Source organism: Coregonus clupeaformis, chromosome 25 (assembly GCF_020615455.1).
Source record: "Coregonus clupeaformis isolate EN_2021a chromosome 25, ASM2061545v1, whole genome shotgun sequence".
In the NCBI taxonomy this organism is placed as follows: Eukaryota; Metazoa; Chordata; class Actinopteri; order Salmoniformes; family Salmonidae; genus Coregonus; species Coregonus clupeaformis.
This window is the reverse complement of record NC_059216.1, coordinates 25213147-25236499: the sequence shown is the minus strand read 5'-3', so window position 1 is coordinate 25236499 and position 23353 is coordinate 25213147. Positions and strand designations below refer to the sequence as shown.

The 23353-nt window shown below is 41.4% G+C and overlaps 1 protein-coding gene across 3 annotated transcripts in view; it reads right to left on the bottom strand.

Moving 5' to 3' along the window:
* Positions 1-20532: 20532 nt before the first annotated feature.
* The window catches only part of cdin1 (CDAN1 interacting nuclease 1), a 105319-nt gene continuing 102498 nt past the window's right edge, over positions 20533-23353 (bottom strand). For all 3 annotated transcript variants that reach the window (XM_041847964.2, XM_041847963.2, XM_041847965.2), the window contains one exon: positions 20533-21800. In XM_041847964.2, the coding sequence (XP_041703898.1) occupies positions 21656-21800 (145 nt within the window). In that variant the 3' untranslated portion in view covers positions 20533-21655. The remainder of the gene's footprint in view (positions 21801-23353) is intronic.

Here is a 23353-nt window from a genome sequence, read left to right as displayed (position 1 = left end):
CAGAATCCTACTCTGCTTCTTTGCCTCTGGATCAACATACTTGCCATATGGACAATACTGACACAATGGTGGATTCTTTGGCACTGGGAGAAGCAATTGATGGTAGATGCACCCAAAAACCTAAAACTTTTAAAAAAAGAAAAAAAAAGAACTTAAATTATGAACTCAAAGCTTTAGGAAAAAGCTAAGAGAATATTGTAACAAACTTCGTACAGAGTTCAGTCTATTAATTGTTTCATGTTAGATATTCTATGTGTTTACCTCAATTGAAAAGAATGTTTTTGCTAGTTTCAGATCTGCTGTGGCATTGATATTGTATGTCCATGAATTCCTTCCTTTTTTCAGCACGTGTTCCTCACTAGATGATAAAATGCAGTCTCCCTTAAGCTTTGTCAAAAATACATTAAATACTTGTATGAGGACTGTGACGTAATGTTTAAAAGGTGTTCAGTCACAAATGCTGTAATAAATATTTCATTTTTGATTTTTGCTAGATTTTTGTGTGCTGTGTGTTAGGAACATAACTTTAAGAGTAGGCTAATAGTAATTATATAGTAATGGTTTACTTTTTTATTATAGGTTGTATAGTATTATTATTATTATTATCATTACTATTATTACAAAGTTATCATGGTCCTGACATAAAATGGTTAACAATGTTTGGCTAAATAGCTAGGCAATATCAATATTAGGGTAATCCTACTAAGCTCGATTGTTCATTCAAAGACAGAGCATTTCCGCACCCTTTGGTTACCTAACCTGTCAAGGCTTATAGTTGCAAAAACCACAAGGGAGTGGCGCCACTTTAGTCGAATTAAGCTAAATTAGATTTCAGGTTTTTTTACAATGCAACCTGGCGACCTGTTGTAACCGAACAAATTAATGATTTAATATTAATTTTAAATGTATGTTTTAATGATATTTGCAATGGTTTGTTTGCTTTTTCTTTTTCATCTTTTCAGTAGAAATTAGGAGGTGCAAAGACTTGTGGAGATGATTTGCATGCCTTCACATTATGGAAGAGTTTTAAACAGATAATCGATTTCGATAAAGTTTAACGTAGGCCTATTTACAATCACCTGAGTTTTATCACAGACCATTAATTGCATTTGCTCCAAACAATAGAACATTAATTTGTCCCTTCCCTTGTGCTGCAGCCGTTACCAACTGAGAACAGAGCCTCAGTAACCTACATGTGCTGCAAGTGGATATTTCCGCCGCTTTACAGCGACCCCTGCCGGCATAATCCGACTTGCCCACGGGTTCACTGACATTCTTTTGATATCTCTTTGCCAGTGTTTGCCCGCGGCCATAGAAGTCAAAGCCTTAAACTAGAAATTACAATCTCACCGTCTCGCAGGAAGAAATCTTTCTGCCCTTCAGAATGGGGTCTTTAACTCCAACAGTGTTGTAATGACTGGGCTTATTTTTACAGTCCTGTCCATAATGCTATTGTAAAACATAGTGGATTATGTTTTGTTTTTTTTCACACAGCGAAAGCAGTTGATAATAGGCAAATAATAATAATACATATTTTTTATTATTATAAGAAATATATATCCTACTTTCTGTATTATTATACACGTGGTATTTTGTCCTTCAAATAGTCTACTGTAAGAGAGAACTGTTAGGGCTACAGGGCTTTCCCGTTTTATTACCGCTCACCCCTTATTGGAGCCTTCTAGACCATATAGGACATTGGGTTGTTGTGCCAGAACAAGCACAGGGATGGTGGAAAAGGGACATTTTGCTGTTAATTATGTTCACTTCCATTGCAACTTACAAACTTCGAAATGCCTTATAGTGGTGATCATGAAGCAAAAACAGAAATTACATCATGTGATTTTCGATATTTTTTATCAGTTTTCCAATCCGCTGAATAATCGTGCTTAATAATAATTTATTTAATTTCTAATAATTCAACATCCTCGGAGAAAAAAAGTTTACAAATCCAAAATTATTTTGATAAGGGATAGTATTAAATTGTTTTCAAATGGTTTGGTCTATCTATTTTATTCATTAAGTGTGCAGCCTCCAAGACTTTCAGTTGAAAACGTGAAAATAAAAAAGTATTTACAAATGGAAGATTGCATTGGTAACGTGAAAATAAAAAACTATTTAAAAATGGAAGATTGCATTGGTAATGGATTACAAATAGTTTCATGACTATTTCAATATTACAGGAATAAAAATATGCAGGCCTATATATTGAAACATAAACCAAATAAAATAATCAATTAAATATGCTAAATATTCTACACATCAATGTTTTAAAACTGCATAAAATAAGATACAAAAACACTTTTCTGGGCCTTCCTTCAACAGGTTGGACAAACTGTTTATTTTTCATCCGCGTTCACAACGCATTTGATGATGTATCATTTGAATTGTTTAAAAGCTTATAAGATGTTTTATCATCCTATATGTGGATAAAACGGAAGAAGCCATCCGTTTTGTGTGGAGATGATCTGATCTAAAAAACAGCAAACGCCTGGATTATTGTGGATGGTGGTATTGGCTGTGGTGTGGGGGTGAGGGGGGATTTTAATATTAATCGTTTTTCTCCTTTTTTCCCTTTCTCCCTTTTCGAGGAGACAGAAGGTAGATTGCCTCCGCTGCTTCCCTTTGCCGATTCGGTGTGACAGGAATGATGGATGATCCAGCCGAGCTAAACAACTCCGCCCCTTCATCTCCTCCCTGTCAAAACTAGTTCGGTACTGCTGCAGGAATAAAATAAGGAATATTCCCCCTGCACTGTTTTCTCTGCACAACACACCACCACTGGGCGTCCATGGCACCTTCCATCTCCTCTTCCCATTCTCAGACAACGATATTAAATGTCCACAATACCCTGCAGAACACGAGGCCGTGGCTGGGTGTAGCCAATGTGTACACAGGCAACATGTTAATAAAGCCCCAACCTTATGATAATATGGGCTCTTCTTCACCTGGCAAAGTAAAGTAGGTTATTCGATCTGCAACACTGACTCAGGCTTTGTGGGGATGCAGAGTTTGAGGCGCTTTGGAGTGAGTCAAGAAAAAGGCTACAAAAATGCCATTGCTACTAAGATGTTTTTCTGCAAATAATAAGTTATTTTAGATTCACAGTTGTGTGTCAAGTTAAACCCACATTGCTCGAAGTGTGTCGTTTTCTTCTTTCGAAATGCTGCATTGGAAGTGGGGCTTCGCGCGTCCTTCACTTTGCAGCTGACCTCCCAAAAATGCCTTGCTTTGGGAACAGTTTTTATTTAGGGCGGGTTTCTATCACTGTGTTTTCGTTTTTTTGTAGCCCTTTTTTTAACATTTGAGCAGTTTTCTCTATTTTTGCCATAAGGTGTTTCTATGACTACGTTGTGTATGTGAGCGGGCTAGAGGCGGGTGTCCCCGGGAGAAAAGGCTGCATTTCGGTGATCATTTATCAATGTCAACCGCATAATGATTCTCCCTGCAGTCCCCTATTGATGAGGATAATTACATTAGCTCGGACTGACTGATCAATAAAGCACGGGGAAAATGGTTTATTATAGCACACCAAAAAGGATTGTGGAGGCCAGGGGAGGTTTGTTGTTTTGTTTGATAAAACTGGTTTAGAGGGGAATAGGGAAGGATATCGAGTTGGAGGAGGATTGGAAACAAATTTCACTTTGACAGAGACGTAGAGACGATATTGTTTGATTGCTTTGCTGTTCCTTGACTAGACTAGGTGGAGATATTTTAATCGGCTCTGCTGTTGATTTGTTCCATGAGGATGGACACATTTCGATTTATCAATACGGTCTCTAAAAATTAGATTCATACATTTTTTTCAGTGGGTCTATTTCTAATACTAAACATTTTCCAACTGAATATAACATAGCATAGGCCTATCATTTTTATTTGGTTGAAAAACAGAAGCCTTCAGTAGCCTTAGAAATGCTGTTTTACAGCGTAGTGTAGGTTAGTGTATGTTTACTTTGACTTCAATATAGGCCAACCCATATTGCACACAGTGTTTGGATATGAAGGAAGAAAGGGATGTGTTTAAATACTCGTGTGTTTATCAGCATACATACAGTGTATCTCTCTCCCTCTCTGTGTGTGTGTGTGTGTGTGTGTGTGTGTGTGTGTGTATGTGTGTGTGTTTTAATTGTCAACAACTTATCCCTGCAGAAATGCTGCTAACTCTTTCTCCTAATTCTCCGTAGTGCTCCGCCAACTCCCATTTACCCTTGATGAACGCGTCTGTTGAAGACAGCTCCATAGGCTACAACCTATTTATCATAAATTATATTTTCACACAACTACTGTTTCCGAATAGAAGCGTTTTTTTTTATTCAAACAGTGCCTGCAGCAACCAAAAGAAAACACCCCACACATGTACAGACCATTTTTATTTGAAAGAAATAGACCTATAGCCTAAAGCTCAAATACAGCAAAGTAGGCCACACAATAAAACTACTAAGCTATAATACAATTTAAATAATAATGAAATTAAAATGTTCATCATAATACTTCATGATAATGATATGCCTAATAATAGGCCTAATAGCTTTGTTAATAATAGCCATTTCTTTAGAAATGTGCTTAAAATCATAAAATTACTCTACAATAAATAAATAAAAATCACCAATCGTGCATTGAAATTCAGAAGCATGATTATAATTGACAAGATGGACTAGTGAGATGCATCAGACAGTCAAGTCTTCACCACGGCCACAATACCGCAACCTGCATCACACTGCACGCAGCCTAAATAGTAAAGACTTATATATAAGGTCATTAATACTCTATGGGCGAGTGGAAACATGCATAAAAATTATGTTGTGGAAAAGGAGAGAAAACTAACGATGGGGATTCTGTTTCAGGGGGAAATCACATTAATAACTAGCAAGCTAATGTTGAGGACTTTTTGCGCTTGGTCGCTTTTTTGAATTAGAGACGATTTTTTTTACACTCCAGAGGTGCTTGTCTATTTAAAAATGAATGACAGATTTTGCTCTCCCCCCTCCTCCTCCTCTCCCCTAAAACTCAGTGATGTAAAATGTATAATTAGTTAAATCACATAGCTAAAGGGGGAAGAATTGGCAATCGAAAACTGCAGTGCAATGGTCAGTCGGTGCGTTGGGAAAATAGAATGGACGTGAACGCGTGAGTGGAGAATAAATAAAGCGCAATAAAATGAAATAGCTGGGAGTTTCAAGTCGCTTGGTGCAGCTTGAGCCTTTATTTTGAATCAGTTAAGATTTAATTAAGCTACCCTCTGGCAGGAGGATCTGATATTTCCTCATTAGGTTGCCTTCCCCAATGCTGAGTGTTACATGGGCTTAAAGGTTTTCAACATTTGCCCAGTTTTCCACTGAAATAATCATGGTTCATAGCTCGAGGACTTCAATATTCTGCAAATAAATCTTGCCTCATTCGGCGGAACTAACAGGCGCAAAACATGTTGATAATTCGTGGTTGTGTACCTAACATGCATTTATGTATAATTATTACACCTATTTGAACAAAAAAAATGTTTGAAATATCTTGCGGGGAGTTTAGGGCAGCAAAGTGAGACATTTCACGACAACTGTAAACAACAGAAGGGCTCTGGCAATGGAAGGGCGCTTCTAGAGAAAGGAGAGAAGGAGATACGGGGAGAGAGGGAAGTAGAGCAGAGACAAGCAGCAAGAGAGAGAAAGAGAGAGATTCTCTCCCCCATCTTTACCGAGTACAAGCGGACCCCTGGGCACTGTGCAACATCATGGCGACCCCTTCTGGAAGAGAGAATAATGTGTTCATACAGCACTGAGCTGCGTTTCTCCTTCTCGTTCCTCCGCATACACGCATTTTATTAAAATATTTCGAATTAGGTTCTCTTGATTCATTTAAAGATGGTGTATCGAAAATATTAAAACATTTAGGAAATTCCTAGAAAGTTATTTATTGTAATGTTTGTATATAGCCTATAGGCCTATTGAGAATGAATACTTTGCTATAGCCTAGTAGATTTTGAAATCAGGTGCTTGCTTTCATATTTTGCAATTACCAGGAAAATCAAATACCGTAGCCTACATATCAATCACATACCTCCCCGTGATTGATGATTTATCATTAATTTGCATAGCATTTCGATTTATTTTTGTTACACAGTCCTTCCCACATATTGCTCCTTGAAGGCCATTACGTTTTATGAAAACGTAAACAAAAATGTCCAAAACAATGGTCAATAGGCCTACAGGTTTATCTGAAGTCTCAGCGTCCACAGCCACGATGACCCTGTATATAGGTGACCCCTAAAGACTCTTAACATCTATTTACTCAAAGGTATAGACCTCCTTATGCATGTATTAGGTGGGCCATTGATGGTATAATCTATAAAACTAGATTTTAGGATCAATATGTGAGCTCTGGGGACATGTTGCAAGCGAGGCTTCTCATTCCTTCGTGTATTTTAGTGAGGTTTCAAACACCATAACCAAACCAGGCAAGGAGCCATCTCTACTCAGGACTGTCAGGCTCAAGAGTAAACAGCATGGATAAAGTCACACAGCAGTGAACCAGAAGCACACTGCGCCGAGTAGCTAACGCGACGAACATTAATCTTAGCCCACTTCCAGATTATGACTGAAAGAATGGAATCAGTAACCATTATCTTCTCGGATGGCAGTACAAACCGCTCCTTATTTTTCAAAACATAGTAATGGTGTATCCGAACAAGGCGATAGATAGAGAGAGGAGGGAGAGAGAAACCAGATAGGAAGAGGGAGAGTCGGTGTCACTTGAAAGTGGATATGCCCAATCTGATTTATACATTTCCTCACCCCTTGAGGAACATGTTGAAGAAGGGAATGTTCAAGGAGAGAGAGAGGGAATATATTCATTTAATTACTTTGTTAAATACACAATATTCCAAGGGAAATAATAACACGTTTATTATAATTATTATAATTATTATTATTAGCCATATTATTATTCGTTATTATTATTTTTAAATATTGCAAAACTTTAGGGTAAAGATTAATGAATACGGATATTGTGCACTAGGCATGAATTTATTAAGGCCACTGATATTTGTTTGAAAAAATAATAATTTAAACATAAACAGTGTAAACGCATTTTACAAGATTATTTTTGGGTACTTTGATGTCCAAGGTTTCTGCCTGTTCACTCGGAGGAAAAAAATGGTTAAAGAGCCAGAAAATGTAAAATCAGCGGCAAACTCCATAACGTGATTAAGCACACATTTCGAGACAAATCTGGTTAGATTAGGAATGGCCACTTAGTTAACGACCCCACACAACCCCGGAAGAGAGTTAAGAAGATAATGCTTAAATAATAAAATGTCCCGAAAAATACTGAGCATAAAATGTAAGATAGGCCTACAGAATGACATTTAAGATGCGTCTGATTTCAAAATTCGAAAGAAATTAAGATAACATAAAAATTGATGCATATTTCACAGGATATAAATGAGCCTCAATGTCTTAGAACTTCTTGCAACTAAGCAATCTTAATGGGATTTGATTTAATATGTTTGATCATTTCGATAAAATAAATGCTATGTCAATCAATTTATTTCTAGACATTTCCCACCCTAAATCAAAATGTCAACGCTGTCAGTCGACTTGGGTGACCTGGTCGCTAATTTAGGACATCCACGTTTGTGCGTGTGTGACAAATCCATTCGAAACAATCCGTGATTGAATCGAAAATGCATTATGCCAGGGCAAACATCACCCTAGCCTGCCAGGCTTTCATAATCTCAACGGAAATACAGTTATTTTGGGAGGCAGAAGAAGATTCCAGCAGTAACCAGTAAAACCTCAGCGTATTTTTTTAAACTTCCCTGGCCTGCCCATTTTCATTAATTGAATCGACTTCTATAAATGTGCCATTATACTTCAGTCATTAATGATGAGTAATTTATTTAGTCCTAATCCATTCAGCAGCAGGTTCTCTCAACTCAGTAGCCTAGAGAGCACCTGAATAACAAAAAATCAGACAGTGTATTTTTCACGTTATGACTAGTACTGTTAGGTTTAATTACATCCTGTATGCATCTAGTCACTGAAACACTGTTGTAGAGGGGTGTTATCCTGCATGGATAATTAATGTCATAGACAGAAACTTGTGTGTCTGTTTTGCGTGCGTGGACCAGTGTAGAGTGGGGTCCGAGGGAGGCAGGGAGGCCGAGGGTACAGATAGCAGGAGCCTGTTAGCAGTCGGAAGCTCCAGCGCTGAAAAGCAATGGCTGGTGTCAATAACTTTTTTAGCCTATCACCACAGCTGGTGGCAAAAAATAGCAACAGGGGGATGTTCAAACGATGACTTAAGGCTAGTTGGGTCTCCAGCCACTCCACAGCAGCAGTGGTTTGAACACACAGACAGTCTTCCACAATGATAAAAAGCTAGATGAATGGCAAACAAGTCAGGCTTGTTCCTCAAAGAGAGTGTATCAACTGCTGTCAATATCCAGATAGCCTCTCTTTGCCAATAATAAGAGCTATCTTATCTGTGTCTAGGTATAGCAATACCTGGGGGACTGGGCCATTGTGATAAAGAGTGGCTGGGCCAATAGAAAGCCTGTTGTCTGACTGTGGGGGAGGAAATGGAGGATGCCACTGGAGACAGGAAGTCTTCAGAAAGTGAAAAGCACTTTATTGCAGCACACCTGAATGGCCCTGGCTAGGGTTTCTCTCTAACCCACTGGGAACAGACCATTATAACTCCTTTACAACAGGGCTATGGGGTTTAAGTGAGCTGTGACATCTGAATAAGATACATCACATCTCATTATTCGTCCATTGTTTACATTATCGGAATATGTAAACAAAACAAGATGTAGACAACAGTAATGGTGATTATTTTTATCGCAGCAACAAGTCTTTTTATGCCCATAACCCTCCAACCCAATGTGACATCATTGCATCTCTAAAAATAAATGGCACCATTGATCCCTGTGCAAGGTGACCTCCCATAAGTCAACTATAGTAGATGCAGGATGTGTTGGTGTGGAGTTTATTTATCTGTCACAGGGAACTCAAGGACAAGGTGGCGAGGTTGGATCCAACCCTAGAGTGGTGGTAGAGTGTTTTGGGTGAAAATGAGTTGTAAAAGTGACAAACTGCCCCCATTTCTCAGACGGAGAGCACAGGAGCCGACACGACACTTGCAGCCAAACAGTTAATTGCTCCCTACAGCCAGGCCCAACAAAATGCTCATAAAACATCACGAAAAATACAAATCCAACCCCCCATCTCTCCCTCCATTTCTCCACTCCTCTGACTAGCCTCCTGCCTAGCTCCATTGCTCCTCCATCCCTCCACCCTTGCCCTTCCACAATTTTCCAGCACAAAAATATTATGTTGCCACTGGCAACAATTTAATAAAATAACCAATCACATCTGCCTTTTCAAACAGTTCCAAAACGAAGCAGGGACCGTACATAATGTCTAATCTCAGTGTTAGGATCTCAGGCCAGGATTTATTACACACAGATAAATGATCACTGGGCTTGTTTTGACAAAAGCTAGGCTATGTATTTATGAATGAGTGTGAATGTGGTGGTGCAGTATGCAGAGAGGCAGGCCCATTGCTATCAACAGCATTAGCGGGTTCTGATTGGGCTCTGTCTCGGGTCCGAGGCTCTGCGCTCTGCTATCGTCACTAATCACAGCATATGGTTGAGACAGCCCATAATACCACCCCCCCCCCCCTCCCGTCTTCATGGCCACCATCGGCGTCAGCATCACTCCCCCACCCCCCCGCCAGCTCCTAAGTATATTTACTTCATAATAACAAGCCAGTGACAGCTCTCATCAGGCGGTGGCGCTGACAATCGGAGGGCTAGTGGGAGGGTGTGCCATCGTTTGTTTTTCCTGTATCAGATTCCACCGCCACCTCTTCACAACTCCCCTCCCTCAAACCCCTCTCCCTCCACCTCCCAGAATCACATTTTCCTACCTCAATTTTGTTTTACTTTTAAAATGTCAGAAAGACCTATACCCCACCACCCCCTACTCGTCTTCCCTTCCCCTGTGCATTGGTGTGGGCCGGTGGATGTCACTGGGTCTGGGCTGGACCCACACTGGGAAGGGGAGATGACACAGTATCTGGGTCACCTCTGTCAGAGTCCAAATGCCACTCAGGGGGTCTGACCTTTCAGATGGGCAGTGCTACTGCTGCAGCCTCCATGCAGGCTTTCTCTCTCTACCTCCCTTACCCTCTTTTCTCCACCACCACCGTAAACTAACCCTCACTCCTTCCACCACTCCACTCAAAGGTCTCTTTCTCTCCTTCTCCTCCTCTTTTTTCATCCACGTCAATACAATTTATAGCAAAAGGGACAAATCAAAGCCGACAAGCAAATACAGCCACTGTAAATATGGATCTCAGGCCAGCTTATCAGCTTCAGCCTGAAAGAAACGTCATGGCAGTTAACGATGCTTACAGACACACAGTGTATCACATCGCACACGGAGGAACTCCAAATATGTGCCTTGGATTTATTTGATGTCATGGCTACACCTCAAGCTCACTGTTTTTACAAATGGTCACTCGAGTTAAAACTCAATACTTAACTTAGCAAGAAGCCCCAGTCAACACCTTTCAACGTTCTAACATAGTATCCCCATCCCAGATATCTGGGTTTCCACTAACTGGCAGTCACTTTTAAAGGGAAGTGACTTGTGTTACCAGAAGGGCTTAAACTGATACTCCATGCTGCTCATTTAAGGCCATCACAGAAATGGGGATATTTGAGTGGCCAAGCGTTGGGTAGGCTAGTGTTGAGGTGCATGTGATCTCCTATCACGTCTCCTGTCACGTCTCTGGTCTCACCCAAAGCTGAGGACTGTGTCCCTACTTGTCCCACACTGTCAGTGAGTCATTCTACCCCCTTTCATCCACTTGGCCTGGATGTGTAACAGTTGTCCAGCTTCCCTTCGAACACAAATCAAACCCCCTACCCTGTCAATTAGGCCTCCACCAAACTGGCAATCAAACTGTCGATCTTGAAATCTCGCTTTTCCCATTAGTCATTGTTGTTCTCTGAATAATAAGCATTGATTAGTGGCACTGTTAATGAACAAAAATAGGAAACGAAAAAAATCTGTTTAACATATCGGCTTCCACTGGAGGCCTGTATATAGAGAGTACGGATTCCCCTTGATGTTACTCGACCCATCCCCAAAACATGCTTTAAATCTGGGCCTGGCTTGGCCAATTTGAAACTTTATTTATTTCCACCAAACAGTGGATCTCTTCCTGGTGGGGAGAGGCTGAGCAGGCAGGGAAACTCCCCTGGAAGAGCAGCTCGAAGCCTGAGGCAGATACAGGCCAGGGCTCCTTCACCATAAATAACCAAGGACCGCTGAGGAAGTCTGTTTGGTGGTCCGAAAGTCTGCTCTGCTGGAAGGATGGAACATAGGCCTTTATCTCTCTTTCGCCTGCTCCCTCTTTCTGTCTCAGCAGTCTATCTGGCTGCTTGGCTGGAGAGAGATAAAACAGCGGGAACGGCGGAGAGATTGGGCCAAGACGAGATGCAGCTCAGAGCGGATTGTAGACTTCCATTGGGCTGCAGGCCCAAACTAAACAGACTGGGCAGCAGTTAGGGAAACCACACTGATCTGACACATGGGATTCACTGTACAGGTTAATAAGGCTTGGAATTTGTGTTTTAATATCCAATAAAAAGTAAGCTTTTCACTATATACAGTGCATTCGGAAAGTATTCAGACCCCTTCCCTTTTCCACATTTTGTTACGTTACAGCCTTATTCTAAAATGGATTAGATAAAATACATCAATCTACACACAATACCCCATAATGACAAAGCAAAAACAGGTTTGTAGAAATTTTAGCAAAAATAAATAAATAACAGAAATACCATATTTACATAAGTGTTCAGACCCTTTGCTATGAGACTCGAAATTGAGCTCAGGTGCATCCTGTTTCCATTGATCATCCTTGAGATGTTTCTACAGCTTGATTGGAGTCCACCTGTGGTAAATTCAATTGATTGGACATGATTTGGAAAGGCGCACACCTGTGCATGTCAGAGCAAAAACCAAGCCATGAGGTTGAAGGAATTGTCCATAGAGCTCCGAGACAGGAGTTTGTCGAGGCACAGATCTGGGGAAGGGTACCAAAACACTTCTGCAGCATTGAAGGTCCCCAAGAACACAGTGGCCTCCATCATTCTTAAATGGAATAAGTTTGGAACCACCAAGGCTCTTCCTAGAGCTGGCCGCCTGGCCAAACTGAGCAATCGGGGGAGAAGGGCCTTGGTCAGGGAGGTGACCAAGAAACCGATGGTCACTCTGACAGAGCTCTAGAGTACCTCTGTGGAGATGGGAGAACCTTCCAGAAGGACAACCATCTCTGCAGCACTTCACCAATCAGGCCTGTATGGTAGAGTGGCCAGACTGGGAGGCTAGTCAGGATCAAGGGAAAGATGAATGGAGCAAGTACAGAGAGATCCTTGATGAAAACCTGCTCCAGAGCGCTCAGGACCTCAGACTGGGGCAAAGGTTCAACTTCCAACAGGACAACGACCTTAAGCACGCAGCCAAGACAACGCAGGAGTGGCTTCAGGACAAGTCTCTGAATTTCCTTGAGTGGCCCAGCCAGAGCCCGGACTTGAACCCGATCGGACATCTCTAGAGAGACCTGAAAATAGCTGTGCAGCGACACTCCCCATCCAACCTGACATAGCTTTAGAGGATCTGCAGAGAAGAATTGGAGAAACTCCCCAAATACAGGTGTGCCAAGCTTCATACCCAAGAAGACTCAAGGCTGTAATCACTGCCAAAGGTGCTTCAACAAAGTACTGACTAAAGGGTCTGAATACTTATGTAAATGTGATATTTCAGTTTTGTATTTTTAATACATTTGCAAAAAAACCTGTGTAGGTTGATGAGGGAAAAAACAATTTAATCAATTTTAGAATAAGGCTGTAACGTAACAAAATGTGGAAAAAGTCAAGGGGTCTGGATACTTTCCGAATGCACTGTAATGCAGAGCTAATGCAGAATTGTATATAATTTAAGGATCACTGCAGCCACCAAGTTGAAACCTTTTACAAAAAAGTCCCTGAACCTCGACTTATAGATCACCAGTATCAATGGATTATTTATAAACTGGATTGTATTGACATAGAGGCTTGTAATTACTTCTTTCAAAGTTCTTTACATTGTAAGAGGTGGGGAACTCATCTCATCCACCAACAATACTATTTACCAAGAGACTTTATCTATATTTTTTCGTAGCTGTCTAGTTACCACCACAAACCAATGCTGGCACTAAGACCACACTCAACGAGCTGTGTAAAGCCATAAACAAAAAATAAAATGCTCATCCAGAGGGGCGCTCCTAGTGGCCGGGGATGTTAATGCAGGGAAACTGAAATCCGTATTACCTCATTTCTACCAGCATGTCACCTGTGCAACTAGAGGCTAAAAAAACTATTGATCACCTTTACTCCACATACGGAAATAAATACAAAGCTCGCCCTCAATTTGACAAATCTGACCATAACTCTATCCTCCAGGCAAAATTGTAGAGGAAAACCTGGTTCAGTCTGCTTTCCAACAAATACCGGGAGACAAATTCACCTTTCAGCAGGACAATAACCTAAAACACAAGGCCAAATATACACTGGAGTTGCTTACCAAGACAACAATGAACATTCCTGAGCGGCCTAGTTACAGTTTTGACTTAAATCGGCTTGAACATCAATGCGATGACCAACAAACAACTTGACAGAGCTTGAAGAATTAAAAAAATAATAATGTGCAAATATTGTACAATACAGGTGTGCAAAGGTCTTAGAGACTTACCCAGGGGATTTTAACATGTATTGACTCAGGGGGTTGAATACTTATGAAATGAAGATGTATTAGTGCTTTATTTTTCATGATGATTTACAAATGTTAGAATTCTTCTTCCACTTTGCCATTACAGAGTACTTTTTGTAGATCATTGACAAAAAATGACAATTCAATCCATTTTAATCCCACCTTGTAACAACAAAATGTGGAAAAAGTCAAGGGGTGTGAATACTTTCTGAAGGCACTGTCCTCAATTACCTCGTACCCCTGCACATCGACTCGGTACTGGTACCCCGTGTATATAGCCAAGTTATCGTTACTCGTGTATTCATTATTACGTGTTATTACTTTTCTATTATTTCTCAATTTTCTTTCTCTCTGCATTGTTGGGAAGGGCCCGTAAGTAAGCATTTCACTGTTAGTCTACACCTGTTGTTTACGAAGCATATGACAAATGACATTTGATTTGACAGTTCTTGCTCCTCCATTCAGGCTTATAGAATGGAGCCATGTGGTGTGATTCTCTGTTTCTCCAGGCTATCTCAGACCAGGATCACATTACCAACAGAGCAGAACACAGGGAGTCCTGGTCCCCCTTGGCCCCAGGAAGCAAGCCCTCCACTCCAGACCATCCATATTTGGGGAGGTTTCACTGCCCCATTGTTGTGACAAGAACAATGAATCTAAAAAGAGACAGCAGACATAGACAAGGGCAAGGAAAACACAAAATAAAGACGTGAACTTTCACAAAATCACCCGATGGAACCTTTTTCTAAATGTGCACTCACATCATGGATATCTCTCCAGCTGACGCATGGGTCGACCCAGAGCCTTAGAAGTGGGTCTAAAAAAAGCGCTATTTGGTTTAGCATTGTTTGCAAAAACTAATTTATAGGGGTTAACCCCGGCTCCTCTTTGTGTGACAGCCATCTTGGAAAACAATGGCAGGAAGGCTTGAAACCTGAGAGGAACTGAATCTGCCGTTTACCATTATTTAAATATATATATATATGTGTATTTACTTTTTTTTTGCTTGCTGAAATGTTCCCTCCTCTGTTCAGAAAAACCTTGTTTTTGTGTCCGAGAGGAGCCGTAAAGTGATGTCTAAGCATTCCACGGCCCCGGCAATAAGGCTGTGTTTAACTGGACACTTGGGGACAGTTGTTTTGTACCAGGGCTGAAGCAGGGGGCTTGCTGCAAGGGGCTGGGGGCCTGACTGAGGAAGCCATGGCCGCCCTGCGACCCAGCCATGACCTCCCGGCCTTCTCATGGCGGGACCTAGGCCTAAATGGGAGCCAGCTAAAGGTTAGAGGTTTAAAGGTAACAAATCATGCAACACTTTACTGGTATTTAACCCCCCCCCCTTTTGCCTCCACACACACAGATGGATACACAGACATACACTATACTTCCCTACTGCAAGGCTGACACTCACACCCGTGTGTATGAGCACATACACACACCAGTATTAGAAGAGAACAGGAGTGAATGACTGCCCCACTCCTGTACTGGGTGTGTATGTGTGCATGCTCATGCACAGCCTTGCAGGGGCTACAGCAGGGTAGTATAGTGTATGTCTGTGTGTGTGTGTGGGCTCATCTGTGTCGAGGATGTCCCTTAGTACTCTTCCCGATTGGTTTGTGGTGTTACAGTTAAAATCAGTGTGTTTGGCATTAAAATCTCCCATGATGATGGTATGGTCATTGTCTGTGAGAGCTGTGACCAGTTTTTCAGAGGGTGTTGTTGAGGGTGGACAGTATATAGTGGGTATCAGGTCAGTACTGGTCTGGGGATGATTAGGAGGAGAGGAGAGAGGGAGGAGAGAAAGAGAGAGGAAGTTCTGGATCTCAAGCTTACCCTTCACTCAGAGGTCTGCTCCTCTGGGGCCTCACTTATAACTGTTGTGTACATTTTACACAAAATATCTGCTTGTGCCATTTCTGAAAAGACTGTGCACACACAAAAATAGAGATTGATAAACTTGGCGCACACCATACATACGCATGTTTCCAGTTATAAATCAGACCTGTCGTAAAACTGTGAGCGCGTGAACGAGCATCCGCCTGAAAAATGCCCAACATTCACCTTTTATGGTGACAATAACGCCCTTATTTGCTGTATACTTTGGAAGTATTGGAATTAGGCCAAAACAGTATCTAAAGGAAATAGCATTGGCGAACTTGATCAAATGTCTTTGGAGGTGTTGGCAGAATGTTTTCTTTTGCAGTGACATTTGCTGTAGCCCATCTGACCGTTTCTGGAAAACAAAAACAATAGCAAATTGTTGTGGACCTGTAAACAGATTGTTTGAATTCAATGTTTTGCATTGACTTTTTTCAAAACCTAAATGTGCTGTACTGCCTGCAAATTCTGAAACATTGTCTACTCTGATAAAAACATATTTTACTACAGTAGGGCTACTTACAGTGGTAGCTAACACACTCCAATGCAAAATATCAACTGTTTGTTCACCTGTTAAATTCTACTGTATGTTATAAACCACGCTTCCTTTCGGAGAGCAAAAGCTTGAAATTATAATAGCCTATCTAATAGGCCCAATTAAATGAGAGATGCACATGGTAATTTTTTGTCTGGCTACTCATCATGGCCATAAAAGGTGAGGAATTTATTCTGCAATGGTTAAATGTATTATGTTTATAAATGAAATATTGTCTTCTTGAGGAATTTGACATTACAATATACAGATGTAGCCTACAAACGTGAACCGTCTGTTCTACCTTTAAACTACGCTTCGGATCGGATAGATCAAAATACTTGAAATAGCTTATCTATTTATTAGGCTTCTGTGAAGTGGGTCCAGTTAAATGAGCGATGGGACAAATGGTAGCCTATCCTAACTTGTTGTAGGCCTATAGGCTATATTACGAGTATGAAACCGTCACAGTCAGAAAAGGTGAGGAATTTATTCTGCAATGATCATGGAAATTAAATAGAAAATAGATGCCTATTTCTAATTATTTTAGAATACAAATGATTGCATCTTGTTATTATATTTAGCAACCTGTTTTTTTGTTATGAATAAGAGTGTTATCATATATTCCTCATTTGCACAAGGCTACTACCAGGCTTTTTGCCTTCTTGCAATGCAATACTTCAACCACTAGAAACAGTACCTACACATGGTCTAAAGTTTGCGGGAGGATAAGCACCTTCTCACGTCAAGTTCAGTTTTTATAAATGCCAAGTTTTGCGTGAACACAAGTTTTGGGGCATATTTTGTGCTTACGCCACATTTATACATGAGGCCCCTGGTCTTTCAGCAGGACTGGACTAAGCAGAGGGTCAGGTGGTGCTGAATACTCAAACCCTGTAATGGCTGCTGAATTGGTGGCTATACGCATCACATGCCTTGGTTTGATCAGCATTCTTTGCTCTATGAAATGATATTTTAATGGGGAAATACTATGGACCTTAAATAAAGAATACATTTAAAGGTTGTTCTATTCATGTATTTTGGGTGAAATACTTTTTAAAAAACTTTCCACGATATACTCCAAGATACTCTTCACATACTGTATGCATTCCTACTTGGGGTAAATGCACCCCCACTCTCCACTTTCTTTTCTGTCTTCATATTATTATTATTTTTACAGAGAAGAGAAGGGCCCCCGTATTGGCATTATATACAGTGCCTTCAGAAAGTATTCCCATCTCTTGACTTTTTCCACATTTTGTGTTACAGGTTGAATTTAAAATAGATTAAATTGAGATTTCGTGTCACTGATCTACACACAATACCCCATAATGTCAGTAGAATTTTGTTTGTAAAACATTTTAGAAATTAATAAAAAATGTAAAGCTGAAATGTCTTGAGTCAATAAGTATTCAACCACTTTGTTATGGCAAGCCTAAATAAGTTCAGGAGTAAAAATTTGCTTAACAAATCGCATAATAAGTTATGGAAATAGTGGTTAACATGATTTTTTGAATGATTACACAATCTCTGTAACCCACACATACAATTATCTGTAAGGTCCCTCAATCAAGCAGTGACATTCAAGCACAGATTCAACCAGAAAGACCAGGGAGGTTTTTCAATGGCTTGCAAAGAAGGGAACTGATTGGTAGATGTGTAAAAAAATAAGCAGATGCTGAATATCCCTTTGAGCATGGTGAAGTTATTAGTCTTTGGATGGTGTATCAATACACCCAGTCACTACAAAGATACAGGCGTCCTTCCTAACTCAGTTGCCGTAGAGAAAGGAAACCACACAGGGATTTCACCAGGAGGCCAATGGTGATTTGAAAACAGTTAGAGTTTAATGGTTGTGATAGGAGAAAATTGAGGATGGATCAACAACATTGTAGTTACTCCACAATACTAACCTAAATGACAGTGAAAATGAAGTCTGTACAGAATAAAAAATATTCCAAAACATTCATCCTGTTTGCAACAAGGCACTTAAGTAATACTGCAAAAAATTGTGGTTAAGAAACAAACTTTTTGTCCTGAATACAAAGCTATACAGTGAGGGAAAAAAGTATTTGATCCCCTGCTGATTTTGTACGTTTGCCCACTGACAAAGAAATGATCAGTCTATAATTTTAATGGTAGGTTTATTTGAACAGTGAGAGACAGAATAACAACAAAAAAATCCAGAAAAATGCATGTAAAAAATGTTATAAATTAATTTGCATTTTAATGAGGGAAATAAGTATTTGACCCCCTCTCAATCAGAAAGATTTCTTGCTCCCAGGTGTCTTTTATACAGGTAACGAGCTGAGAATAGGAGCACACTCTTAAAGGGAGTGCTCCTAATCTCAGCTTGTTACCTGTATAAAAGACACCTGTCCACAGAAGCAATCAATCAATCAGATTCCAAACTCTCCACCATGGCCAAGACCAAAGAGCTCTCCAAGGATGTCAGGGACAAGACTGTAGACATACACAAGGCTGGAATGGGCTACAAGACCATCGCCAAGCAGCTTGGTGAGAAGGTGACAACAGTTGGCGCGATTATTCGCAAATGGAAGAAACACAAAATAACTGTCAATATCCCTCGGCCTGGGGCTCCATGCAAGATCTCACCTCGTGGAGTTGCACTGATCCTGAGAACGGTGAGGAATCAGCCCAGAACTACACGGGAGGATATTGTCAATGATCTCAAGGCAGCTGGGACCATAGTCACCAAGAAAACAATTCGTAACACACTACGCCGTGAAGGACTGAAATCCTGCAGCGCCCGCAAGTTCCCCCTGCTCAAGAAAGCACATATACAGGCCCATCTGAAGTTTGCCAATGAACATCTGAATGATTCAGAGGAGAACTGGGTGAAAGTGTTGTGGTCAGATGAGACCAAAATCGAGCTCTTTGGCATCAACTCAACTCGCCGTGTTTGGAGGAGGAGGAATGCTGCCTATGGCCCCAAGAACACCATCCCCACCATCAAACATGGAGGTGGAAACAGTATGCTTTGGGGGTGTTTTTCTGCTAAGGGGACAGGACAACTTCACCGCATCAAACGGACGATGGACGGGGCCATGTACCGTCAAATCTTGGGTGAGAACCTCCTTCCCTGAACTAGGGCATTGAAAATGGGTCGTGGATGGGTATTCCAGCATGACAATGACCCAAAACACACGGCCAAGGCAACAAAGGAGTGGCTCAAGAAGTAGCACATTAAGGTCCTGGAGTGGCCTAGCCAGTCTCCAGACCTTAATCCCATAGAAAATCTGTGGAGGGAGCTGAAGGTTCGAGTTGCCAAACGTCAGCCTCGAAACCTTAATGACTTGGAGAAGATCTGCAAAGAGGAGTGGGACAAAATCCCTCCTGAGATGTGTGCAAACCTGGTGGCCAACTACAAGAAACGTCTGACCTCTGTGATTGCCAACAAGGGTTTTGCCACCAAGTACTAAGTCATGTTTTGCAGAGGGGTCAAATACTTATTTCCCTCATTAAAATGCAAATCAATTTATAACATTTTTGACATGCGTTTTTCTGCATTTTTTTGTTGCTATTCTGTCTCTCACTGTTCAAATAAACCTACCATTAAAATTATAAACTGATCATGTCTTTGTCAGTGGGCAAACGTACAAAATCAGCAGGGGATCAAATACTTTTTTCCCTCACTGTATGTTTGTGGCAAATCCAACACAACACATCTCTGAGTACCACTCTTCATATTTTCAAGCATGGTGGTGGCTGCATCATGTTATGGGTATGCTTGTCATCGGCAAGGGCTAAGGAGTTTTTTAGGATGAAAATACAGCTATAAGCACAGGTAAAATCCTAGAGGAAAACCTGGTTCAGTCTGCTTTCCAACAGACACTGGGAGACGAATTCACCTTTCAGCAGGACAATAACCTAAAACACAAGCACAAATCTACACTGGAGTTGCTTACCAAGACGACATTGAATGTTCCTGAGTGGCCTAGTTACAATTTTGACTTAAATCAGGTTGAACATCTATGGCAAGACTTGAAAATGGCTGTCTAGCAATGATCAACAATCAACTTGACAGAGCTTGAAGAATTTAAATAAGAATAATGGGCAAATATTGTACAATCCAGGAGTGCAAAGCTCTTAAGACTTACCCAGAAAGACCCAGAAAGAATTACCGCCCAAGGTGCTTCTAAAAAGTATTGACTCAGGGGTGTGAATACTTATGTAAATTAGATTTCTTTATTTAATTTTCAATACATTTGCAAAAAAAAATTAAAAACGTTTTCACTTTGCCATTAAGGGGTATTTTGTGTAAAAACATATTTAATCCATTTTTCATACAGGCTGTAACACAACAAAATGTGGAATAAGTCAAGGGGTGTGAATGCTCTCTGAATGCACTGTATATCCCTTTAAAAACATCATTCAACTTTACGCTGCTCACTCCACTGCTCCAGGCTCAGCTGTGTTTCTTCCATTAAGAGCTGCTCATAAAAGGATCTATCGCAGGATGGAAAGATGAGCAACAGACAACGACTCCTGGGGAGACTCCATGGACATCAGGTGTCTACATGTACATAGAAGAAGTCTACACTATGCTTCTGTGGCTCTAAGACCATCTGTGAACTTGTACTTCTATCTCGTACAGGACATATCGTACTGTGCTTTGTGTGAGTGCCATAATTCATTTTTAATAATTACACAGTGATGAGTGCATTCCATATGGTTTTCAATTACAAACAGGACTGAACCTAAAGTCCATAAGTCAATAGCTAAATATTTAAGACAGACATAAGAAAAGAGATACAAATACAAATGTTCAGATTTATAAACCTGTTTGACCAGGACAATGTTCCTCCTATCAACGTGACACATCATAACAAAGACAACATCCTCAAAACCAGAGGACAAGAGGTCAGAGAAAAGTCCCAAGCCAATCAGAAGGGATCTGTTTGCCCCCTGCAGAGTGACAGAGGGCAGTGAGTGACGTAGAAGGTAGATAGGCACCTTCTCCACCCCCATTTCCACCAAACCCCACCTCCCTTATCTGCCTATGGAGAGCAGAGGAGCGAGTGACGAGGGCCAGGGGCCACTGTGTGATAAGGGCATGTCCTGTTCTTACTCTGTTCCTGTCCTCTTCCAGGAGCCTCCGGGGCCACAGTGGGGGCCACAGGCTGACCAGCACCAGGACAGACTCCCAGCCTTGTTTTCGCACCGAGGTATGAGCCTGACCCTGGGCTGGCTGGCTGACGAAGAGAGAGAAAGGGGGAGGAGGGGATGGAGGGAGGTTCATCTGGAGTTCAGGGCAGATATTTGCCAGTAGTCTTGCGCCGCAGGAAAGCTAAATTGCTTCCGGATCCACGTATCCACCTCTGCGATACCCTTCCTTAACCCCACCTCTCCCCCTGCCCTCTCCCCTCCCTCCCTCCCCTTGCTCAGGCCAGTGTCAGCCAGTCAGTCAGTCAGTCGTGGCTGGGCTGGTCCCGTGGCAGAGGGTCACAATGTCAGACGGAAAGCAGTCTTTGAGCAGTATGCCTCTGTCTCTCTGGCTGTCCAGCTCGCCAATGAAACCATGCCAGTAGATGACCAGTCCTGGACCAAACCTATGGAGTGGGAGAAGACAGAAAGACATTAACGTTAATGTCATCAAACTGCCAAGCAAGGCATTCATCAACAGAACAGAGACATCATAGTGAGATACTGAAGTAGCTTTCAGATAGTTTCCCATCCAAATCCCATATGCTTATGGCTGTTTACTTTGGATTTGAGGAGGATGACAGTGACAGTGAATTAGAGAGTGAACGAGAGGGAAGGAGAGAGAGAGAGATTGATTGAGATATACGGAGGAGATAATCTCTTTGAGGTGCACTCCTTTGATCCCTGTCCAGGAAACTTGTGCTGAATCAAACAAAAAGCTGCGGGTGCGATAAGATCCCACTGACACAGTGATATACAACCGGATCACCTTACAATGGCACAAAAATAGCAATAATCATAGTAGCAACAAAGGCCCAGCCAGCCCCAGAAACCTCTCTGTCATCAGAAGGCTTCTGTACAGTGCACAGTGCCCAGAGAGAGTTCATCTAAGAGGCTAATTGAACTGCCCCACTAAAACAGTGCATCCGTCTGTGATAGCTAGGCTAACTAGCGAAGCTAGTCCAGCAGCGCCCAGCTGTTTTTCACATGCTTCACTCTCCAAGCCGACAGACAGGCAGATACTTTGCCTAGGCACACAGCGCTGTTCCAAAGCACTATGAATAATGACGACTTGCCAAGCAGCCGAGGAATAGTCAAGTTCAGACAATATTCAAATGTAGTATATATTTTTTTTCTCTTTTCACCTCTTTCTCTCTAGCTCTCTTCACAGCTTTTGTGTTTTATTGGCCACATCATATACCCTGAGCCCCATTGAAAAGGCTCAGAAGCAATTAAAATGGGAGTTTTGCTGGAGAAGCATTGCGTTATTTCACTGTTTCTCCCTGACATGTGATAAATCCTCTTCCAAGCTATTTATTACACCCCAAAGATCCGCCAGTGGCCCCCTCTGTGTAGTGCAGATCATACCTATTCTTTGAACTCTAGCTGCCATGCATAAAGTCATGTCACAGTTTAACTTTCGGGTTCGGGAGAGCAGCCCCCTTTGCGCACAAAAACAGATTGGGAGCGAACAGTGAAGTAAGGCTGTCTGGTTCCTGACACTCTATCCTCACAGTAAAGGGTGTTTTGGGGTCTCTGAAGACGTCTCTGAAGAGCCAGACAGGAAGCTGCCCAAAGGGGCTGCAGAGAGAGAACCAGGAAGTTCAGCCCAAAGGCAAGAGTTCATAAAACCTTCATTACCTTGGAAGGTTCCGGGATCAATCATCAATCACAGCCTATTAAAAGTAACGACCCCAACCAACACCATAGAAGGATAGGAACACTAATGCTAAGAATAGTAGCGACTATAAGTTATGTGCTTGGTGATACTGTATAGGTGTGATTATAAATAATCGTCTCGTTGACCTCTGACCTGTGTGACAACAAGACATCTTAGCGACGTAAATAACCACAACGGCTCTACAGTGTTACCATTTTACTCGCACACGCGCCTAAATATTTTGCTGTGCGACCTGGAATTCACATTTTCATTGTGGTCCTACATTTCTTTATGTGCGCC